The sequence below is a fragment of the Gnatocerus cornutus genome, chromosome 7 (assembly GCF_029298725.1).
Source record: "Gnatocerus cornutus isolate USDA-ARS CGAHR chromosome 7, icGnaCorn1.1, whole genome shotgun sequence".
Taxonomy (NCBI): domain Eukaryota; kingdom Metazoa; phylum Arthropoda; class Insecta; order Coleoptera; family Tenebrionidae; genus Gnatocerus; species Gnatocerus cornutus.
In genome coordinates, this window is record NC_142239.1 from 16,537,464 (window position 1) to 16,562,098 (window position 24,635).

The 24,635-nt window shown below is 32.6% G+C and overlaps 3 protein-coding genes across 6 annotated transcripts; all 3 read left to right on the forward strand.

The window, feature by feature from the left end:
• The first annotated feature begins 1,492 nt into the window (after positions 1–1,492).
• LOC148171700 (uncharacterized) lies at positions 1,493–2,448 on the forward strand. Of its 4 annotated transcripts, none has more exons than XM_088041472.1 (4): positions 1,493–1,582; positions 1,737–2,034; positions 2,087–2,142; positions 2,200–2,448. In XM_088041472.1, exons 2-4 carry the CDS (start codon positions 1,744–1,746, stop codon positions 2,294–2,296), a joined length of 444 nt encoding a protein of 147 aa, XP_087897598.1. In that variant the 5' UTR covers positions 1,493–1,582; positions 1,737–1,743; the 3' UTR covers positions 2,297–2,448. The 4 variants fall into 4 exon arrangements, with proteins under 4 accessions (XP_087897598.1, XP_087897599.1, XP_087897597.1 ...); XM_088041473.1 differs by having other exon boundaries at positions 2,203–2,448; XM_088041471.1 differs by having other exon boundaries at positions 1,493–1,610; positions 2,087–2,448.
• A 1,766-nt stretch (positions 2,449–4,214) lies between these two features.
• Positions 4,215–10,937, forward strand: LOC148171701 (uncharacterized). The gene is made up of 3 exons (XM_088041234.1): positions 4,215–4,390; positions 5,569–5,843; positions 8,764–10,937. Exon 3 carries the CDS (start codon positions 8,764–8,766, stop codon positions 9,550–9,552), a length of 789 nt encoding a protein of 262 aa, XP_087897360.1. The 5' UTR covers positions 4,215–4,390; positions 5,569–5,843; the 3' UTR covers positions 9,553–10,937.
• An 8,023-nt stretch (positions 10,938–18,960) lies between these two features.
• Positions 18,961–23,442, forward strand: LOC148171702 (uncharacterized). The gene is made up of 3 exons (XM_088041869.1): positions 18,961–19,128; positions 21,889–22,011; positions 22,064–23,442. Exons 1-3 carry the CDS (start codon positions 19,110–19,112, stop codon positions 23,014–23,016), a joined length of 1,095 nt encoding a protein of 364 aa, XP_087897995.1. The 5' UTR covers positions 18,961–19,109; the 3' UTR covers positions 23,017–23,442.
• The last annotated feature ends 1,193 nt before the right edge of the window (positions 23,443–24,635 follow it).

Sequence of the window (24,635 nt, forward strand, 5' to 3'; positions counted from 1 at the left end):
CGTTGCTGGGCGTTGCCTCACTGGAGAAGTCGACAAGGAGCGGATCACAATCGGGATGTTCCGGTGGATGTCGGCTTCAGCCGGGCTAGCTCGGCCACCAATCGGACAAGTTGTACGAAGGCGATGCAGGGCGATGGTGGCAAAATCAGCGATACCAAAACAATCCCATTTCGATAGTGTCGGAAACCAAATGGTGGAACAGTCTTTATGACAGTAAAGCTTAACTATGTTGGGCTTTTGAAAAGTGACAGAAAAGTGATTATCAATTTTCTTTGTTTTTTACTGTGCCACAAGGGAAAAATGATTGCCAGTGGATAGAACATTGGATAAAATACGATGTTAAAATTGTTGTGGCGATACAGTTGCGGACAAACAGTACTGGGAGGATCTTTTTAAGTTTGGGAGCCACTGGTGAGTGGACATCGCGTCCGTACAGAATAGGCAATGCATGCAGTAACACGACTCTTTCTACGTTCACAACAAAGACAGTAATACTTCGTGGGAGGAAATGAACTTCTACAGAATGTGATAAAATGAAACAGAAAATATCACAAACTAAACAGTGTAAAAAGAGATAAACTGTTAAAAACATATATAGCACGTTTTGTGTGTAACAAAGACACCCAATAAAATTATGTACGATTTAAAACTGGTTGTAAACAACCAAGCCATCGGAGTGAGATGAAATGTTATTTCTTTGTGTTAGAAAGAATATAGAGAGGACAAGAAAACGAGTAAGCAGGAATAAAAGAGGATGGTATAATCTTGAACAACATAATGTTGATCTACGTGTTATGTAATAAGAATAAGAGAATTAAAAAGAAAAAAATTGAAAAGAATTCATTAGGTTCAAGTCGCGGAATAAATTCCAAGACGTAAACTGTTTTTGGAAGAGAGAAGGACAAGAATTAATATTACACTTTCAAATTTACCGCTTTTTAATGACGTCATGAAAAAGTGGGGTACGAATTTGATTGCCCAAAATGTCAAAATCAATGTCAAAATGTAAGGTAAACATTTTGAAGCTTCATTATAAGGAAACGAATGATATCTACAGCCAGGAGCAAAAAATTCGTAACATCAATTATTCTGTCACGAACAAAATCTTATGTAAATTAAGCTTTAATGTCTTATGATTAAACTTTATGTTGATCTGATGTGAAAACCGGTAAGTGAGTGCCACTTTGGACTTTTTGTTAATTGGCGTCTGAAATTTTTTGCACGCTTTAGTCAAAATGACAGATTAAAAAAAAGCAGCCAAAGGTACCATTTGAACTAATTGTAAGACAAGCGAGTTTTTTTATAACTAATCTGTTATCATCTACTCTTTAAAATACACCTGTATATTGTTGAATAAACTAATGTTCATCTCAAAATAAAGTAAATAATTCGAAAGTACGATTTACACTGTTAATTTTTTAGATGTAGATAGATTGAATTAAACGTTTCCAAAATAGTTACAACATTTTTAAATTTACCGCCACGTGAAACTAGTTTCATTGGCCACATCTGGTTGAGTCCATAGCAACCACTAACACTTGCTTTTATTCTCAACGTTCACAACAGATTTAATTTAAATAAGGTAAAACAGGGTGAAAACATAAATTAGAGTAAGTTCTAATGATATTAATAAATATTTAATCAAAACTGGAACTCAGTTCTTTCCAATCGTCACTTTCTGTGACAAACCACGAACTCTCATTTTTGAGGTTAGAATCACAAAATTTTGTTTTTAGAGCCAAGATGTGGAAGCCCGGGATCTGGAAAACTGACGAGGACGTTCTAACTGACTTACGAATTTTATCCAAAGTGCCTGAATCCACTGAAAATATTCCAATTCCTGAAAGCATTTTAAAATATAGGAGACAAATGCAACAGAACAAAATGTGTACTTTAAATAGCGATATTGACGAGACTGCTTCTTATGTTGTGAGTGGAAGAGGCAAAGGAATAAGAGACCGAGTTCTTCGTCCCGGTGGAACTATTGATTTTCATCCTTCTGATGATACAGAGTTGAAAAAGCAGATTCGACAGGTTTGCATTATAGTAACTGTGCATTACGTTGTGACGCAATTATTTGTTGCAGGTGGCAGGATTTGGGTACTCCAATGAATTAATTGAACGATCGATTAAAGCGAAAGGGTATGATCCAGAGACACGTCCTAATACAAATTCTAATTTTAAGTTGGTACTTACTAGCAGCAGATCTTCTTCTGAGAGTAGATCGCCGAGCAAAAAGCATAGGAGCAGTTCTTCTGGCAGTAACGCCAAGAACTCAAGAGATGAATCCAACTGAAGAGCTGTAATATTTTGTATGAGATTATTAAGTATGAAACTGGTTTTTTATTTTCTTTAAATTATGTTCTGTTTGAAATATAATCTGTAATGTAAGTTTATTAATGTTTATGGTCAGATCATGTTACCATTAATTAAAAGTATAAATTCGTATCATTGATTGTATCATTTTCTTCCATTCAATTATTTGGAGTATTATTGTAGTAAGAAAAAACAATTATATAAGTCATTGTAAGAGTCATGGTTCGAGTTGAGAAAAAATCATGTCGTAACTAACACCACCGGAGCAGTTTTGACGTATAAAAACTAAATATTTGAGAAACTTGAGTTTTAGAACAAAAAGTCGACATATGTTCAAAGTGAGTTTTTTAAAAATGAGAATTAAGGGACGACCAGTTATAAAAAACCTGCAAACATGTTTAGATATTTTAGATTAGATTTTTTTTAAATTAATTTAATTCTTTAGATTTTAGTTTTCTCTAAATTTTTTTAAATATTAGAGTAAATAAAAAAAAAATCATGTCGGAACTAACACTATTGAAGCAGTTTTGACATATGAAAACTCAATATTTTAGAAATTTGACAGTTTTAAGGCAAGAAGTCGACATACGTTCAAAGTGACGGTCTTTTAAGAAGAATTAATGAGTCACCCTAGATAAAAAAACTTTCACATATATTTAGAAGTTTTAGATCAGATTTATTCTAAATTAGATTTATTTCAAATTAGTCTTCACAATTTCGTTTTCTCTAATTTTTTTCCAAATACCTGATATTCTAAAAGTTTTTAAAGAAATCTATCTAAAATTTCCTATTTTAATTGCCAATTTATTGTTTTTTGGGTTGTTTAAAATGAAAAATAAAACTGATAAATCTCACTGAATCCCAAACATCGACAAGTTTCAATAGAGCATCCGACAGAATCCTAACAAATTTCAAAGAATTTTGTATGATTCTTAAAAGTCTCTGACAAATATTAGATAATCACACATTTAAAGATAATAATAATTTCAACTGAAAAAAATTCGGTTAGCAAAAAAAATTTCGGAGAATTCGAGACATTGTATTAAATTTTAATGAAACCCTCAAAATCCTAAAAAATCTCTTATGATCCTTGTGGAACTTAGAAAGCATTCCAGTATATACATGATAGATTATCAGCAATTTAAAAAAATTGAGAACCCGAAGAGTGGATATTGAAAACATAAATAAAAACCCTTGAAAAGAAAGACGTGGAATATTTCAATTTTCTATGGAGTTTCCATTTTTTTCAATAAAAACATAGCAGTTTTAACAACAGGAAGTGGCGATCCAATCTTTCACAAGACTTCTAATTAAATTTGACTCAGTATTCTATTCGTTTCTATCGAACGCAGCTTCAAGCTTCTTGAACATCGTGCACATCCCTTTCCTCTTTCTGTGGTTTGTCCCAATTTTACACTTAAAGCACGTTCTAACCGTTACTTTCGTCAAATTTGTGCTCATTTGAATAACAATAAAATAAAAATATGAATATTATTTCATATTTGAAATATGGTGGAGGCGCCGGGACAACATTGTGTAACCTGTGCCAATATTAGCAAATCGGCACAGTAAAAATCGATCGTTTTGACAATATTTACTGGAAATTGAAAAAATGTTTCACTGTAACAATATCCTCTGAAATACGATCGTTCTTTCGAACCGCCCTACATTAGAATCCATTATGAAACTCTGGGGTTAAAACCATTAGCCACAAGTTGTCTTGACCTATAAAAGTGGTTATATGAACTGCGTCTTCTTGTATAAAATCGATATGTTGCAGCAGAAGGACATCAATCTTGAATAAGTGCAATGCCCTGCCAGAATCCTAGGATGCTCGATCTGTAGAGGGGAGGCATGGGGAGTATTTTGTTGGGAGTTCTGTGATCAATAACAGTGGAGCCGCCCCGCACTTGCCAGTTTTATGTAGTCAACGTTGCTGAGTAGTCGTAGAGTCACATCCTCGTGTTCGGCGCAGTTTACCCTTTGGTTACGCAAGTAGTATTCAATGTGCATTCGCTAAATAAAACATTGAGAGTGGTGAGATTGTAGGATTAAAGTCGTCCTTCATTGCTAGGTAAACCAACGAGTCTCTTATTTATTCCCACTCCAAAAAATTATTTTATATTTTCATGTATTGTTGTGACTGTTACTCTATTTTTTGTTTTACTTATTTACTAATGACAATCATCTGAGTGATTAGTTGCACTGTCTAGTATTTTTCCCCAAGGAAATAATTTAGGCAATAAAAAATTAATAGGGTGTACCATCACGTTTTCGTTTTACTAAAAGGTCATAGGATCATCCCTGTACCATTTCAAAGTTTCTGTTTCAGCGTTTAACTTTCAGAAAGTTGGGACAAATATTGTTTTCAAGTTTAAGCGTTTTGAAAGTACAATTAAGTTGAAAAGTCGGAATTTTCTCAACAAAATTGTTGCGCAAAATCGAACAATCCGAAATTGGTAAATTAGAGGAAATTGACATTACAATTTGTCTTTTAGTCGTACCGTGTCACTAACCTCGGATACTGCGCTTCATTTGTGTTTCGCATCGTATTGTATTCCCTAGTTTCAAAGGAAGATGTTCGTGCATATAAATGAAACTCCTTTCAGAATGTTATCTGCGAAATTGCACACCTAAATTGTGAAAGTTGGAGGAGTGCACAGTTTCTAATTGTTTGTAAAAAGACTGAAATTCTGAGATCCGAATTATGTGATTTTTTAACTCGTTTAAATGGGAATATTATCAAAATTTATGGCTCACAAAACGAATAAAATAGTATCTTAGCGACGTCTTAGGGGAATTCTCTTCGCCACGACAAATAATTGCCTGTAATAATTTTTCAAATCCAAATCAGCGATGTGAAATTCTCCAGGGATCTTTTTCTTAATAAGAACAAAAAATTGGAAGAAAATCTATAAACTTTACAGATTTGAAACGGAAACTGTACAATTACCAGACTCCACAATGAAAAACTCTTCAATTTCTCAACATTCTCAAAGTACTGTTTGATGCTTTGTCGTTGTAATAACTGAAAACCTCTCAAAAGAAATAATAAGTTCGATAAAGTTACTAAATTGTATCCGCGCCAGCTGCTGCAACTTGAACTTTAGATTGCAAAATCCTTGTAAAGCCACAAAACGTAAAACTTGATTAAACACCAAATGGATATTCGCGCTATTATGTTGTATTTTAATTTTACTACCGAATTTTTACACTTTACTGCACAATTTTGATCGATATCTTTTTTTGCAGAATAGCATCGCCTCCCTCCTCTGTCGACAAGAATAACCGATAAGCCATGAAAAACTAGCTAGCAGATCGAACGGATAAAGTGTGAACGATTATTTTGTGTTTCGGTTGTCTTCCGTTACTACGAAATTCAATATAATTTATTTTTTCAAATGACACAACAGATTTCTACAAACTTACGATAAAGGGACCAAACTACTTTTTTTTTTTGTAACTGTTATTAAAGTCATGTGATTCGTCTTTTACACGGCTCAACTGAATAAAAGAAGAACATCACGGTAAGTACAATAGGATGAAAAATGCATGAGTTTATTTTCACCCTTTAGAAGGAAGAGTGGTGTATGATTAATTGGAATTGAAAGTTAGCAGCATTTGCGCTTTGGAAGTTTGTAAAAATATTCATCCAGATACAATAAAAGACAGATGCTTTATTCTTTATTTAAGTTTTTGCTCGATAATTAGTAAGCAGCTCGAAAAGACTAATTTCCTCGAATTTTATTGCTATCGGATCAAAATTACCTGAATTATAAATTTTAATAAAAATAGTTTTCCCATAATTTAAAATTTTTTAAAATTCGTGCCTTTTGATTTACAATCTTGCAAATTGTATCTAGCATGCTAAGGATACAAGATTCCACAAATTTTATTGTTGTAACATCCAAACTACCAAAATTACAGATTTTAATCAAAAATAACATAAATTTCTGCCTTACTCTAAAGGTAAAAGTTTCTAAAATATGTAATTTTTGCTCGATAATTTTGTACTTTGAAATAATTAATCAGCAGCTTAAAAAGAGTAATTTCCCTCAAATTTCATTGCTTTCTTATTAAAATTACCTGAAGTACAAATTTTAATAAAATTAATTGAAAGTTTTCGATTCGCTCTTAAAACAAAAGTTTTTAAATGTTGGGTTTTTTGATCTACAATTTTGCTATTTAACACAGTGAATAAGCATGCTAAAAATATTAAATTCTCTAAATTTTATTGCTTTAATTGCCAAAATTACAAATTTTAATCAAATATAACATCAATTTTTGTCTTGCTCTAAAAGTAAAAATTTCTAAAATTTGTTATTTTTGCTCGATAATATTAAATCAGGGTATAATTAACCAGCAGCCCAAAAGGAATAATTTCCCCAAATTTTATTGCTATCCGATTAAAATTATCGGAAGTACAAATTTTAAAAAAATTAATTGAAAATTTTCGATTTGCTCTTAAAACGAAAATTTCTAAAAGTTGTGGCTTTAAATCTTTAATCTTGCAAATTGGCACAGTAAACAAGTATGATAAGAATATTAAATTTCTCAAATTTTGATGATGTAGTTTCAAAACTACCAAAATTAATTTAATGAAAAATAAACTTGGCTCTAAAAATAAAAATTTCTAAAAATTGTAATTTATTCTGGATAATTTTGGATCTTGGTATAATTAACCCGCACCCCAAAAAGAGTAATTTTCTCAAATTTAATTCCGATTCGATTAAAATTACTTGAAGTAGAAATTTTAATCAATTTAGTTGAGAATTTTTGATGCTCTTCCTAAATTAAATTAATTTTCGCGTAAAAATTTCAATTTTTATTCGATAATTTTGGGTCTTGGTATAATTAACCAGCAACTCGAGAAAAGTAATTTCGCAAATTTTATTGGTATCGGATCAAATTTATCTGAATTACAAAATTTAATAAATAAAAAAAAAACTTTCTGAAATTTGTGGCATTTGTTCAACAATATTGTAATTTAGAACTTTACCAAAAATGACTTGACTTCTCCGACGATGTTAAATATCTCAACATTTTCCTCCACTTTAATAAAAAAAATCATCCAAGCGTTTCATGCAGACTTTATATTACGTTCATAAAAATTCCTAGGATGCTTTTCTGATGGTATGTGTACCCTTAAATACTAGAACCTGTTTTAATATACCGTCCTTGTACAGTTTACGTAAAACCCTCCATCCCTCAGAACATTAAATTACATAAAGCCTCATGTAAAGTTTAATTTCGTCTTAGCGAACATTGTCATTTTCGTAATTAATTTCGCCCTGAAAACAAGACGCAATTCTTTCAAAATCCTACAACAAATTTCGTAATCTAATCTTGTTAAAACGTTTAGCAAACCTCTCCGGCGAAATAAGCTTTAGACTTAACGTGTCATTTCCAATTTGATTTCTTCGAATTTTTCCTTTTGGTTGTCAATATCCATTTCGTTCCGTTCGTAATCGCCCCGAATCCGCTTGAGTGTGTTAATGTTTATTTGCGATTCTCCTATTTCTGTTTGCGTCTGTTTCCTTTCGTATTTGTTCAATGGAGAAGTTGATTTAATTTGGTTTACACGTTTTTATGATCCTGAAGAAAATTACACACGAGCCTTTCCAATATGCAAATTTGTCGGAGATATTTTTATAAACGAATCGATAATTATAGCATGTGCAGTAGTTTTAATAGGCTCTTTCTTTTTTAAATGCTTTATCAAAACGTTTCAACGATTTCCGCCAGTTTTAAAAATAATTAAATAACGATATGAGCTTGAAATCCTCGAGTAATCCGCATATGAAAGCTTTCCCGGCAATAACACTGGAATTATTACGCTCAAAAAAGAGAAAATCTCTGCAGACTTTGGAAGAAAATAAATTTTAGTTGATCGATCAGAAAAACCTTGAAAGGGTTCAATACGGCTTCGTTGAATGCAAACAAACTAAGCTTTTTGATTAGGGCAAAATAAAGAAGCCATTGAAAGAGATAGAGTTTTCCAAATGTTTAAAACCGGCTTTGTGGAATTGTAGGCCTTCTGGTAGCGTCGACGAGGTTTTATTGATTTCCTGATTAATTTAATGGCGAGATTGTGTTATCCAATAATTCAGACTATCTAAAATTGGCATGAGCCTTTAAATTTGGCTAAACATGAGGGACATGAGTTTCTTGTAGTCCTGTAGTTCTATTAGTTTCTAAAAGTAATGTCCCTCCTCCTCCACGTAACTCTATTTTTGACTAGATTTGATAATCCTTTGATTTTTATTAGCTCTAGTTGTTGGTCAAAATTAGTTCGCTCTTTAACTTGTTCTTGTTTTAGACAAATAGAGGGACCTTACTTTTCGGGCATAATCCAGACACTGTGTACAGTGCAATGCAAGTTGGTGCAGTGCTGTGTGCAGTGTTGTGCAGTGCATGCAAGAAGATTTATATACTCGTGGCTTCCAGATGCATGGATCAGCAGGCCTCCATTCGGCCATGGCCATTAAACGCCAGCGACGGATGCGAGAGCAAGCAAAACGAAGAGCAATGGAACGCGAAAGACGCTTGTCTTCACGCACAAGCAGCATGGACAGCATGGAACACCTCCCCACAAAGAAAATCCCACACAACGCTCCTTCAGACCACCGCTTGGCCACATCAATCGGAATGCTTCACATTGGAGTCTGCTTCCTGGTGTTCGGTCTCTTCCTCATCGGCTCCGGGTTACTCCCAGACGACATGGTCACATGGAGAGGAGGAGGATGGTGGAACGAACTCGTAGCGACCGGTATCTTCGTCGCTGCTTTAGGAGTGTTCCTCATCGCTCTTAACAGAGTCATGTCCAGACGCGAAGAAGAAAATTTGAATGAGTACGTCTCCAGACAACTCACGAGATCTAGAAGCGGTCATCGCTTGGAACGAGATGTTGAAACGGGTTGTTTGACCACGAAGAACCACAGACGGATTTTGGAGAAGAAACGCGAAGATGAAGAACGAGGGTTGGATATTACACCGGTTCATTCACCACACTCAAAAGTTGCTCCGAATAATCCGATACAGAACGGAGATGCATACTTGGAGAAAATCGTTGAAGAGGACGTTTTTGAGAAGACTGTGGAGGAGTTCAAACCGTTGGAAAATAAAGAAACCATGTCGACGACTACCACTGCTAGTTTAAGTCCGGGAACTCCTTCAGAAACGAGAGAGCTGATTTCAAACGCGCGACAATATAGTTTTAATTCAAGACAGTATTAAGAGTACGAAAAAGATTAGGAAATTTTATTATAGTGACGAGGTGAAATTTCAACTCTAGCTTGCTTTGTTTTGATATTTAGCGACAAAAGTAAAGAGGAGTCGGAAATTTTACTAATTGAGACGTTTCGATTGGAAAAGTAATAAAGTCCCATTGTTGAGAGCTTACTTTTGCTGCTAAGTCTACAATGAAGATAACGCCAATTCTTAAAAGTTGTACCGTTCGACTCTCAACTCTTAGTAAGCACATCAGAATCTTAAAAGTCAGACTAAATTCAGCACAGAGTCCGTCCAAGACTTCCCCTGTTTGGACGTTTCTTTTAATGACGTGCCTTTTCCCGGGATAATTTTCAGAACTTATCATTGCATTAAACCGGTGATCGATCAAAACGATGTGTTTACTGACTAGATAGGAGCGATTAGAACGGTTTTTCAAATTTTCGCTAGACATAGAAGTTAATGTATATTGTAGAACAATCGTTACTTCTTAAACATTTTCTCTAGTTGTAAACGTTTCTGCATATCTGAGCAAATTATGATATTTATATACACACATATTTTTAAAATCCAAAGCACCACCCTCAACTGCACTGTGATTTTGAACATTTTTACAATTATATAGATGTAAATATTTTGTAGCTTTTTCTAAAAAAACGTGCGTTCAAGTCTTTGGTTTTGTCAGACGATGCAAAGGAGGACAATCAATATTTCGTCCCCGAATTTTTCAAAAGCCTAAATTTTCGTCTTTGTGAATTTGTATGTGTAGCGCTCTCTAGAGTTTATTATTTCAATTTGGACACTTAAGTTTGTGCCACTTTTTTGGACTGATGGCTTTTTAGAACCGCCCGATTTTCTTATGGTATTGTGATCAAAAGCAAGGCTGATTTTCTAATGATTGTTGGCATAGGTAATTTTTTCGTTTTTCTTTCCAAATATCACTTAGAATGTTAAAAATAGAGAATTACGATAATGTTATGCAATTTTATTACAGAGTATCAGTGTTGTCTAAATGGTTTAGTTTGAATATGTGCTGGTGATAATCAAGCTTAAAACAGCTACGCGCTTGAAAAATAAAATCTTCACTGCATCAGATTTCTGGAAACTAAATTTTCAAGTGTAGACAATTAGAATTATTTGTTGTCTTTTTAGTAGATGTGGGACCGAACTGAAAGTGGTTCTTTCACTTGGGCGCTACAATAGTAGGTAATTCTGTTCTTTTCGATATTGTAATGTACCTGTACATACACCTGCACTTGAGTATATGGAAATTTCTTTTAGATGTAGAAACCGGTTGCTTCAGTTCGGTCGACAATGGCATGAGCATGCATGTTTTCTTACTTTTCTATATACTACAAAACTTGTACTTCAATAAACCTTACACTGACGTTGGATTGTTTTTTTTTGAGTTAAAATAACAAAAAAGTGTAATTTTCGCATTAATAAAAGGTTAGTTTCAATGTGTCTCGTTTAAATCGATATCTTCGGAGTGTCTGAGATCTTGTGAAACTTTAAAAAGCTCGCCGAGTTGAAGAAATCGATGCCTCTTAGAAAGAGTACTTGTGGAGGTTAAAAGAGTTCTTAGGATCAGGGGAAGTGAACTTTGCACTTTTTTCTTAAAAAACTGAGAATATAAATGTCGGAAAAACATTGCTACTTTGTGGAAAAAAGTTTTAGTTTTGTTTTTAAATAGAAGCTTTAGAAGGAGAGTCAGACTTCAAGCCGAATCATTGAAAAAACTCTTTAAAGATTTAACTGGGTAGTAGACTAGTTCCTTCCTACATAAAATGAAATGAATTTTTCCAGCCCGCTGTTTTATAAATCCCTAAAAAGCTCTTTTACCACCGTTGTAAAGATAAGAAAGTATAAAACTAATTAATAACCTACATAAAACTGCGAACATTCAGTGATAATCTACTGGATATGAAATTTAAAATTTCAGTAACCGTCTAAATAATGAGGATGAACTGTATTTTGTTTGATCATAAACCATAATTCCAACTATCTATGGTGTTTATTTCGAACCATTTTATAAAATTCTGGCTTCTGTCTTTTAGTATCTGGAACAGATATTTTTAAGTTTGATTTTCATGCTTTTCAACGGAAAACCCATAATTTCCCATTAGGATCGATGAATGAACCCAACTTACGAGTTTATAACGTTATCTAGAAGCCACTAATGGTAAAAGCACTTTTAATGTCTTCTTAGTGGCGACACTCATCTTATTCCATCCGATTTTATAAGCCCTAAGATTATAACAGTCTTACTTTAAAATTTCTAATCAAAGTGATGAAAGTTTCGGGTAGAGTTTAATTTAAATTGAGAAAATTTACTTTAAATTTGCTAAAAATCGAGTCTTACACAAACAAACTTAAATTATTGGTACATACTCATTTAACGCAGAATTTCATGCAGAATTTTAAACTGTGCTAATTTTTCACAAAATTTGATAACCCTTTTTTTCCGAAAAAAAATACTCAAACGACAAAAAATTTTGAATTTTTGTTTTTTAATTCTTTGATCGCCATTCGTAAACTATTCGAGCTACCGATCTGAGATTTGGACAATTGATAGATATCGAACTCCTCTTTTAATTAATGTAGAAGTCAAAGGTATTAAACTTTGTTTTTGCCTCGGAAAAGTTTCTTGAGAATTACTCTTAAAAGATCCTATTTCGACCAAAATCTCATTTGTTTGCGAAGCAAACTCAAGAGATTGGTGCTCATTTAACGTAGAATTTTGCACTAAATCCAAAACTGTGTTATTTTTTTCCGTATGTCAACAAATAACTGAATTTGCAGCATATAAACTGTTGCTTCTTAATTTACGCAGAATTTCACGCACAGTCTAAAATCCGTCGATATGTTCACGTACGTTAATAAATAACCGAATTAAAACCGTTTAAATTCGCTGATAGTTCCTCCTTTTAAATTTAATTAAATTGTAAAATAAAAATTTAATTAATTTAATTAAATTAAATTTGCTGATAGTTCCTCCTTTTAGTTCCTCTATGTATGAACCTCGATATCTACGGAACAATCTTAAACTATAATAGCTCATTTTAAGCAGAATTTCACGCAGAATCTAAACCTGCGAGATATGTTTAAGTACGTTAATAAATAATGAAATTAGAAGCATTTAAAGTTGCGGATGGTGAATTTTTAATTTCTACATGTTTAAACCTCGATATTTTTCGCTTATTTTCAAAGTAATCTTAAAGTTTTAGGTTATCACCGAAATATTTTGTGATTTGCGCCATTGATTTTCTTGATTTTTTTTTGCAATAAATCCGGTTTTTCACATACTGAGTTCCAAATTTTTTTTATTTACTATTTCAATTACATATTTATTTATAACATATTATTATTAAAAAATGCAGTTTCTGTCATCGTTTTTCTCGCACATTTGTTAAAAAACATTTTGATCATTTAAACTTCATTTATTTTATATATCCCGGCGCATCCACCATTTTTTATGTACTTAATTAAAATAATAATTATTTAGTTTTGATGCATTTTGACTCTTTGCAAATCTGTTTATTGTAAATATCGCCCTTATTATAAATAATTTTTAACCATGAAACAAATTCGAGACGTTTATTTTCAGTTTTGACTTTTTCAATTTTCAGGGCGTCATGATCGGGGCAATGCCAGCCGTGGCCGTGCGCCACGAACGCCGGAAAGGCCAAGAAAAGCGTTCCAAACGTCCAAGTCAGCTTTACATAGGAGGTCATTGGTTACCGCCGACCAGTCCTAGTCCAACTCCTAGTCCCAATGGACCACACGACGATGGTATAGACCGATTACCTGAATTATACATTTGCGGAAAAGTAAGTTTCTTATATTTTCTCAAAGTTAAGATAACCAGCAATACAAAACCATTCACAGAACATGTATGGTGTGTTGCGTAGAAATTCCGAACGTAGAGTAAAAATATTTGACTAGGTTTCAGCTCTCCAGTTAGTGGTAGGTTCGATCCTCCTGGGCGCTATCGTCCTTATCGTTGGCCTTGTCCAACTAGTACCAAATGCAGCCGACGCTGACCACCGTTACTTCTTTATAGGCGCCGGAGGAATCCTCCTTATTTTAGGTTTTATTATGGCCGGAGTGCGATGTTTTTGTATACATTGTCACGGGGCGGCGTCGGTGGTTGTCGAAGACGCGTCGCCGCCGCTGGATGCTGTTAACAGTATAGACGTTCTTGTCCAAAGAAGAGATACTCAAGTAAGTCTAATTTTAATAAGTTTCGCTTTTTGCTAAAGGGTTAATTTTGGTCATTTAGTTTGAACCTGTAGTGCACAAATGCAGCAGCCACTATTATAAAACACATGCTTTGTAGTCCCTTAAAATCGATAAACAAGTCTACCAAACTTATTAAATAATAACGTGAAGCGAAGACCTTTATCCTATCTCCAAAGTAGTTTTATTAGGTGCAACATTGTTATTTTTTAGCTTGCGTTCTTAGCGTTTATATTAATTCTTTCTTGTTTTTAGGGTAAAGGATATGTTTTATTAACGTTCGAAGAAGACTCGTTTGATAAGCCAAGATATTTCAATTAAATTCTTGATCAAAGTTGAAAGTGTGATTTTTTGACCAATGTGCCACAATATTTGCCAAAAGAATGACATATCACTACTAAATAGAGCTTAACAGAATGTTTTGCAATATTTTAAAATTACTTCAAAATGTAACGAAAACCAAAATATCGTTTTATAAAATTTCTTACAATTACCATAGAGGAAAATTATATTTCTCACGACTTGTGTATTTTTATGGATCCTGCATTTTGTAAATAAAATTTATTTGTCTTACTTTGTTTTATTTATTAACAAAAATGTAATTCCAATCTATAACATTCGATTTTTACCTTCGGTTCGGCTCAATTTTTGACTAACTGTTGGCAACATTGGATTTTTTTTCACTTTCGTTTTTTAATTTGGCAGCTCTACTTTCGCCCATTTACATCGTTGGATTTTTTTTCTTAAAATTCGTATACATGAAAGATCAATTTTTGTAGAATTTGCAAAACTAGAAGAAATAATAATTCAGCATTCATTTGCCGCAAATGTGTATAACAAATGCCATGAAAAATGACGGAGGCGCACAAAATTTGTTAATTTAAGAATCTGTAAACCGATTTACAAAAGCTTTAATTTAATTTCGATTAAATATTTAACATCATCAATTCATCATCGTTTTCCGCCAATCATATATGTCAGCAATCGTAAAATTAGTTACTTAATTTTAATTATTGTGTAAACCGGCTCTAAAAATGTAAAACCTGAGACTTAATTAATTAAGAATTAGAGCATAATGAGTGAAATTAACAAAACTGCAAATTGAATTTTGATAAACTAAAGAACAGAAAAGGGATGTCCAGAACTTAACGGTTATACGAAAAGTCAGTAAATGATATTTAATTTTGGAAAAATCTGTGTTAATTATGAATTATTTCTTCTAATTTCGCAGTTGCATTATCGCCAGTTTCGTAGATAATATTTAGAGTTGGACTGTATTTAACTACATGATAAAACCCTATCAACATAAATTTTGACCCCAAATAAAAAAAAACTAAAATAAAACGCTACAATTTTAAAAATCTCAGAATAATAAAAAATTAAAAAACTAAATTTCCAAATCTTAAAATTTCCAAAGCAGGATTTAAACGAATCCCCGCAAAACTTTTTGGAATTTGTCATTAGAATCTTAGACCCGAGAAGATATCAGGCATATTGGGGGTGAAGCTTCATGGGGCTCCAACCATGCTTCGTAAGTAAATTTTGTTTACACCCATTTCTCAAAAAACACCCCAACATTTCACCATTCTCTTTAATTAAAATGGGTTTACTAATGTTGGCTGCGCTCCCTTGCCATGCATTTACAAGATACATTTTAATTAAAAAAGTCGATACCAAATTACCCTTCAGCTGCTCACACAAGAATGTTCGATAATTTTTCGTTTTTGAATGATTGTGTTGCAGGTGACATCTCCATCGGAGCTTGACGCTTTGATTGCATCTTCGAATCAAGCAGTTAAAGAAACGGTTAATGGTGACACATAAGCTTGATTGTGATGAGGAATCTTAGAAATCTTCAGAGCTTAGCATGAAAGCAGCTTGGTCCTACGCTTTGCTAATCACAACACTCAGATTGCGTGAAAATTAGCGGCACCTTCATGTTTACTGTGTTAGTTCTACGGTGAAGAAAGTTAAATCAGTATTTCCCAAACTGGGGGATCGTTGTACGAGGATTTGGGAGACACTGCCTTACATTAATTGTACGCGAAAAAATGTTAGGTAACTTCTGCTTTATCGACAACTTAGAATTAAGTAGCACATGTATAGAAGAAATTTTAGTTACAATTCTTAACAGTGAGTGACTTATGTTAACTATACAATTTTATGGGACGCGTTTTAGAACCTCTGCTCCACGAGTCCACATCTATATTTTTGTACTGAAATGTGATTTATATTGCTGTGAACACAAATCTGTTAATATACTTGAAATAGTTTATACGTATAAACTATAAGATTTTAAATGAGTCTGTTCAATACGAGTTTAACTCGTCTGGATTTGAATTTTAAACATTTATACGAATTTGATACTATTCGTTTGTCTCAACGACAAAATATACATGTGTATATTTTTTATATATTTATTAAATTAATTTTAAAGTCTCTACTTGTCTCTTGTACTAAAATTATTAGTAACAACGCAGAACTTTACTTCCAAAACGAACGCTCAACGTTGCGTGTACTTTTACATTTCAATTTTAGAGAATTTCAGTTGAGGTATTCTTTTAGACATTTTAACCAAACGATATAAACGTACAAAAAATTCCATTGAAGTCTTCGTTTTATTCTCCACCGGAAGCATATTTTTAGTTTATGGAGATATCACAAATGGTATTTATTAAAAATTAATTCATCCGGAGTGACGCATCGGAGCATGAATTTTTAATAAATGCTATCTATAAAGGCTCCGTTAATTTAAAATCCGATTTCGATAGAGAATTAATCGAAGAATATGCAGATCTGTTTTTAACTTCTATAGCGTTTGGTTAAACCCTCGATTTTTAACTGTACTAGTTTGTAATATTTTAGTACTCAACATCGGACCAATTCTTCCGTAATTTTTGTGCCAACTGTCTTAGCTTCTTCCATAATATTCACCCATTCTTAATTTAAACGAAAATCGGATCATAAGCACAGATTTTTCCTTAAAGCCCGACACGGGACTCTTATCCAGTGCCTTGAAGAAATGTCCATACGCTAGCTTGATTAACTATTTCTATACTATACTAGTATACTACTATACTAGGTAATTAAATTAGGTATGGGAGAGTATTGTAATCTTTAACTACGAATTTATATTACAAATATAACAGCTTATGTAATCTGAGGCACAAATTATTGTAACTTTAACTAGTATAGGCCGCGCAATGAGTACTCTGTTCGCTCTCTCCATTTTCGAACGAACTAACGAACGAATTCTTGCACGGTCAGAGAGTGATCCAAAAATTTTACTTTTGAATTTTTGGATCACGATTTTTAGGTTTTGTAAGATCACTATGTATAATTTTAGCTTTTAATAGTCCAAACCTTCGCAAATAAATGTATTCATTCATGTATTCTAATATACAGTGTGAAGTAATAAAATAACTCGGGAAAACTTTTTCCCTTGACATTCCGTTTTGTACACAGAAACATACTACGAATAAAAAGAAACAGCACAATACTTACGTATTGTTGTAATGTAAAATAAATAAAATAAGAATTTTAAGTGTCGCTACTAGCTTAGACAAACGTAGTTTATTTCGCGGCCTACCTGAATTTCTGTTTTTTTAATTTAGGTCGCTACTTTCATGTTACGTTACTTTTTTATTGCAAGATGTAGATTCTATGCATAAACAAATACATAATAAATAAATATTTTAACCAATGCTGTGTTTTTCTTTCGATGTGATGAGATGAGGAAATAAAAATGCTTATTGTAATGTGATGTGTTCACTTTTTATTAACGCATTTTTCTACTAAATTTATCTGTGACACCATCGTACGTGTCAAACCTCTCGTTTATTGTTAATGTTCATTACTAATAAAAGTTTAGATAAACAAATTTGTGTTCTTATCTGTAAGAAGTCGGGAAAGTTGCGTGAGATAAACAATTAACTGATAGGATCGAAATGAAGAAAATAATTCCCCTTTGACATTTATAATTTGATTTCATCACGCCACAGGCTAAGAATTCTTACATTGTTCTTCTGGATCACGGAAATAGAAAGTTATTTCAAAGACGAAAGAAAAGAACTGTATTTAATTTTATATTTTGTATAACAAGAAACAGAAATTCTAGAACATTCATAATGTTGCATTAAATCTCGTTGCTTGTAAAGTTTTTGTTACATCAATGAAATTTAAAGATTTATTACGTGGAATATGCTTGCTAAGCCAACCAAATTGCAAATTTTTTTAACAAGAAATAAAGATTTTAGAAATTTTTAGATAGACACCAAAATTTTGTGTTAAGTATCTCAGGTTTGAAAGATTTCATCAAATTATTTAGTTGTTTAGTTTTGTTTTTTAAATTTAGGTTTTGTTGAGACTAGTGAGAGTAAAAGTCAAACTAAACAAAACCACCGGATATGGCAGTCATGTAAGTATTTATGTTTTTGTTATTTATATGTTTACACATTTGTATATACAATTTGTAAAGCAAAATCTGCAAAAAAAATTTACAACTTTTTTAACCTTAGTTTTTTATTCTGTGAAGTTTTACTTCCTTTTGGTTTTGTTAGATTCTTACATTGCTGCAAACTCTTAGAAAATTAAATGAGAGAAAAGAGCTATAATAGACAAATAAATAATAATTCAAACTATAAAAAGAAAATTCATGAATCATATTTTTAAAATCTTTCTATTTAGTTCTTGAATTCTTTGCACTTACAAATTTAACACTTTAAATTTATCTCTGATTTTGTGTTCTATAGATCATTTGCCTTTTTGAATTTGTTATAGAAGCATTTTAAATTTGGCGCCTACAAAAAATTCTCAGGGGGAAAAATGGGGTGTAAATCTTTCGAATTTTCGATTTATTTGTTAATTCAACTTTAATACTAAAAATGTTTAACTTTGTGGGTTGGTTGAAACAGTTGAGATAGCGCAAATTTTTTTTTTTTAATTTTCTATAGTTTTCCTGCAATTTGCACACTTTTCTGTCGAAAATTAGCGCCTCAAACCTCCAAAAGTGTGACCATCTAGAAACTTCCTCAAATTTGTGCCCCCAAAATCAAAAATTTTTCCCGCCCCTAAAGTACGAAAAAGCCCAAATCCGTCCCCACAACAAAAAATCGATCTTTGCCAGCTTTTCCATTTCCGCGTTGATTTGTCAGAAATCTTTTTTTATGCAATACGGCGAGAGAACACGCTGAATCAGAGATGATCAACATTACGTAGCCTGCATAGGTGCCAGAAGCTCAGTCGACGCCTTGCAAGGATATCTAAGTTTGCGACGTAGAAGTTCGTGATTTTTCAACTTGAAAAAGTTTTAGTGTGATAGAAAAATGTGGTCGTCATTTACCGGTAAGTGCAGTCAAAAATAGAATGTTATCATGCTTGAAACACTCTTGGCATCATGTTAGTGTTGCACAATCAGAACGTGGAAAATTTCGATTTTTATTCAAATCTAGTTCAAAATTTAGATGATGTATAAAACTGGGGAAAAGGTCAAAATAGTGAATTTTTAACACACGCACCTGTCGCTCATTTCAAAATCTAACGGTACAGTTGGAAGTTTTCGGACCTAATTTTCTTAAACCCAAATTCCCAAAAATCAAACATTCCTAAATTTAATTTAAGAAGCGCTGTGTACACGTCTATTTTCAGATGACCTTCTCTTTTGTTTGCGTTCCTGTCATGCACATATTTACGTTTCAATAAAATTTAAAGTCATTTCTAAATATTTGTCAACACGAACACCGTACAAGTGCCCTAATTTCGATCCAATTGAAATCAACTCAAAAACAATGAAAATAAACCTGACTAATTCAAATGACATCATCTAAAGGTCTTGTATCATTTAACGCTAAAAGTGAGTCTGACTCAACCTTGGAATAATATTCTAATTAAATATGACACAATCCAGAAGATATGTCGATGAATGAAGAAATTACGTGTGCTGGGAAGGTACCAAAACAAAAGATTACAAAAAAAGTTGCAATATTTCTGTTTTTTGGCCTTGAAATGTGAAAATTATGACGTTGGAAAATTCAGGATGTGGGGCCTTGAAATTTTTACGCATCGGTCATACTGGTACCTGAAAATCAAACTAATTTTGTTACATTTTACATTGCACAATTCAAAATCGGGCCAAAATAATTTAATAACTTTGTGGTCTCGAACCGCAATAATTACACTTGCTGAGTTAAAAAATGAGATTTTATCTACCAAAATTTGACCTAAAACTGAGAAATTAATTTTAAAAACACTACCTAGCGATGTTGTAAACTTTACCATGAACTTATTTCAACCACAATTAGTATACCTATCGCTAATTTATGTACAAATTGTTCAATAATGGAATTTTCTTTAATTACGAGAGCCAATGTTTACGAAAGAACGGCTGTAAATCGTTGTGTTGGCGTCGGTCGCAAAATTAATTTACACCCTTCTGGTAAAGTTTTCCCTGCAAACTTTGCGTCATGATTACAGTGCTATTAGAAGTAGCAAAGGCCTATAATTTTTTTCTAAGTTTTTAATTTGCAAACTCTATTGCACGTTTTATTAGTCAAGAGAAACTTAAGTATAACTAACTTTACAAGTGGTGGAATGCATTAAGTTAAGCTTATTATTAGACACTTTAAATGCAACAGCTTATCTCTAAAACTTAACCTGTGAAAACGGGCCTTAGAAATCTTGCTTTTCTGCAGAAATGACAAATCTGTTTTAATGTATTTGGTGTGTCATAACTCTGGTACCTCTGATTCTTTATGTTCGAAATTAAACTAAACATAATCACATTATTCCGCTAATTTAGTTTGCAAAAAATTATAATGATTGATCAAGAATTGAAGATTAAAAAAAAATAATTGTTTATAGCGAAATTAACTGAACCATTTCGGTCTGAGTGCTATAACATTGGTATCTCTTAGTCTTTATCTTTGAAATTTGGCACAAGTAATAATTTTGAACTGTTTATTAAGACTGTAATAATACTAAAAAAAAATATAAATTAAAAATTACATATTTTAATTTAATATCTGCAGACGAAAAAACTCGCTTTGTACTTTTGGTGTGCCATAACTTAGGTACCTCTCAGTGTATACCTTTGAAATTTGGTACACGTAATAACCTTGACCCGCTTAATTAGAGTGGGAAGTAGAAAAATTATATATCAAAAATTAAAAAGTTAAAAAAATTATGATTTTTATCGAAACTCACAAAGTTCACAATTTAGATCTGAGTGCCATAACTCTGGTACTCCTTACTTTTTATTTTTGAAAATTGGCACACGCAATAATTTTAAACTGTCAAATTTGACATCCGTAATAACTTGGAACTTTTTATTAAGAGTGCAATAGTATTAAATTATAAATTAAAAATTATTTATTTTAGAAAATTTTAATATCTGTAGACGAAAAAACTGCCATAACTTTGGTACCTCTGAGTCCATATCAATGAAATTTGGTACACGTAATAACCTTGACTAACTTAATTTGTGTGGCTAAAAAAAATTATAGATCAAAGAATTAGAAAGTTAAAAATATATTAATTTTTATCGAAACTAAAAACTTTAAAATTTAGGTTTGAGTGCCATAACTCTGGTATCCATTGGTCTTTATCTTTATAAATTGGCACACGTAATAATTTAAAACTGTTTAATCAGAGTGCAAAACTACAAAATTATAAATAAAAAATTACTCAATTTAGAAATTTTAAATATCAGTTGACACGAAAAATCTGTTCTAGTGTATTTGATGTGCCATAACTCCGGTATCGCTAAAGTTTTTATCTTTAAAATTTGGTACACATAATAATATTGATCCGCCTATTTAGTGTGGAAAAGATTAGAATTATAGTCTAAGTATTAAATATTTTAAATATTTTTGTTTGTTATCGCGGCTGAAAGCTCAACAATTTGGGTCTGAGAGTGCCATAACTTTGATACATCTGCGTCTTTATTTTTGAAATTAGGTACATGAAATAATTTTGAGCGGTTTGAGTGCCGAAAGCTAAAAATTGTTAAGCAAAAATTGCACATTTCAGAGAATTTGGATATTTCCTGCCTCCGTCCTATTTTTTTTTCTTTTTCCTTTTAGCTAATTATTTAATTTTTGTTATTAGGTTCCATTAGGAAGTTTTTCGGACGTGGAAAAAGTGAAAGTGAAGAAGTTGCTGGAGACCAAATCACCAATTCCAGTCAGTTCTACCGAGAAACTAAAGACGCCGAAAATGCACAAAAAGGAAGTAAGTTTTCCTTAAACTTTCACCTTCAACATTGTAATTCTTTTCTTTGCAGCTGAAAGTAACATATCCAAACTAAACAAAGACGCAAAAGAAAAATTTGACGAAATCGAAGGCAACGTCCAGAAGAAGGCTCAAGAAGTCCGAGACAACCTTCAAGAAAAAGAAAAACAAGTGGAAACAGGAATCAACGAGTGGAAAGACGGCGCCCAAAAAAGTTTCTCGGAGTCGCGAGAAGCAACTGAAAATAAAATAAAAGACGTGACAACAGCAAGCAAAGAAGCTGCAGAAAATACAAAGCAATACGTCGACGACAAGCTGAAACAAACTCGAGACAGTGTCAACTCGAAACGAGAAGAATGGGCGGAATACGCCGGAAATACAAAACAGCAATGGGACGACAAGTTAAAAGAAACGAAAGATAATTTAGAGAAGAAACGAAACGACGTGGCGGAGTACGCTGAAGACACGAAGAAGCAATGGGGGGATAGAATCAAAGAGACTCAGGACAACGTCGCGGAAACCGCTTCCAACGCGAAACAACAAGCAGGAGAGAAAATCACAGAAGCTCAAAATAACGTCTGCGAGTGGGGAAAAGGCATGGCCGAGTACGCGGAAAGTACGAAGAATCAAGTGGGAGAGAAAGTGAAAGAAACCCAGGACAACATCAGCAGAAAGAGCGAAGAACTGGCAGGATACGCCGGAGAGAAAAAACAACAGATAACTAAATCAGTCAATGACACTCTGCAGGAAACAAGTCAGTGGTTGGAAACAAAAAAAGAGAAATTGAGAGAAGAGGCACATAACGCAAACGAAGGAATTCGCAGCACTGCTGATAATAAAGTACATGAGTTTCAGGATTTTGCTGCCGAGACTAAAAATAAGTTTAATGAAGGCGAAGAATATTTAGTTAGTAAAGTCTTGCAAGGACAAAGTTTTATTACCGGAAGGCAACAAGGTGAAGAGGATCATAGCGAAGAGAGTAAGAAAGAGACTGGGCAAAAGTAAAAGGACAGAAGGAGAGATCAGTTTGACAATGCGTCGAGGGACGAAGTGATGTTGAAAGCTAATTCGAGAGAGTTTTAAAAAATGATAAAACCACATAAAAGCAATAGGTAGATTAGATAGAGCGTTCCTAACACTAGAGTTTAGTTTTTTAACTTTACTTTTAAGGACAACAATGTAATGCTTCTGTAATTAAAAAGTACATAGCCGAAATACTGGTCTCTCAAATAGTATATCGATAATCACTTTTTCTGAATAATAACTTACATACCTACCCTAAAAATATTTTTACAAAAAATTGCTAAAAGCAGTCATATTTTAATAGTTATAATAAGTGCTTGTATCACTTTGTAGCATTTTTTTTCTTGTCAATATCACTTTTAATGGTGTGAACTCATTCATTGTGATAGTTATTGTATATTGTCTCTATTTATTGTGATGGAATATTCATAGGTTCATAAATGTAAGTTTTTAATCTTCATGTCTTTATGTGTACATAACTGAAATAAATATACACATATAAATGCAGAATTAAATATCCCTATCTTCAATTTTCTTCAATTTATGAAAATAATTGTCAAAGAAGAAAAAGCAATCTACCCCAAATAGCTAATTATGTGATAAGACTAATAAGTACCTAATTTAGGTCTTTGTGGGCTAGCCCTATAGTTTATGACAGAGCGAGCTTAAAAGTGAGGCCAACAAATATAGCGAGTCTACAAAGTCTAATTATGTACAAATTACATACAATGTTTTATGCTCAATTGTAGTAAAGACAATTTTCTTTAAAAATAATAAAATGTGACATCGAAAATTGTAACAGTTTTTTTAGTGTTATTTACGAACTTTGTTCACACTTGAAGTGCAAGTGAAAACAACTTAAATTGTACATAAAATAGTAGAAATAGCTGAAATGACGTCGGAAGCTAAGGAATCTCTGCTTCGCACTATTAAGTCTAGAAGTGTGTATGAACAAACTTATTACAACGCACACAAGAGATAAATAAAATTGTATTTTGACATTAATTTATTTATAATTATTTAACATTAACAAGCGGCTGCTTTACTTTATCGACGCTAAACGATATCGTAAAACACATATTTTATACCTTTGTATATAAAAGACTTTTCTCTTGATTTCTGCATGTCCTGTTCATTCCAGGATATTTCTCTTTTTCCTGTCTTATACACGTGGAATGTCCTTTTCCAAATAACAAGGCTAATTTTTACTTCCGGTTCACCCGGAAGTACCACAAACTTGTCACTCAGCATTTACAAAATCAGTTTGAGTTTAATTCAATTCGAATTCTTCCTCGAAGGCAAATTTCGTCAAACAAAACTTTCATATCTTTTACATTATTATAAACTTTTCGACGTAAATGGTGTTTGATATTTTACGAATGAACTGTTGACTCTCAATTTTATTCATGATAACCCACGCAGTTTTAAGCAGTTCCTCGTTTTTGTTTACACATTTAAAACGACAACATTTTAGCAACGCGAATATTTCTTCGGAAATAATTACCTTGAATTATAATGTAATTTTTACATTAGCATAATTAGGAACGAAAAGCAGGTTTTCCCAATACAAAAAAATCGGTTTTAAGTCTTAGAGGACTTTC

Excerpts from the sequence above, each read along its gene's own strand:
- LOC148171700 (XM_088041471.1), top strand. The coding sequence starts at position 1,744 with ATGTGGAAGCCCGGGATCTGGAAAACTGACGAGGACGTTCTAACTGAC. Across the intron at positions 2,035-2,086 it reads TGAAAAAGCAGATTCGACAG|GTGGCAGGATTTGGGTACTC; the intron begins GTTTGCATTATA and ends TATTTGTTGCAG.
- LOC148171701 (XM_088041234.1), top strand. The coding sequence starts at position 8,764 with ATGCATGGATCAGCAGGCCTCCATTCGGCCATGGCCATTAAACGCCAG.
- LOC148171702 (XM_088041869.1), top strand. Across the intron at positions 22,012-22,063 it reads CGAAAATGCACAAAAAGGAA|CTGAAAGTAACATATCCAAA; the intron begins GTAAGTTTTCCT and ends TTTTCTTTGCAG.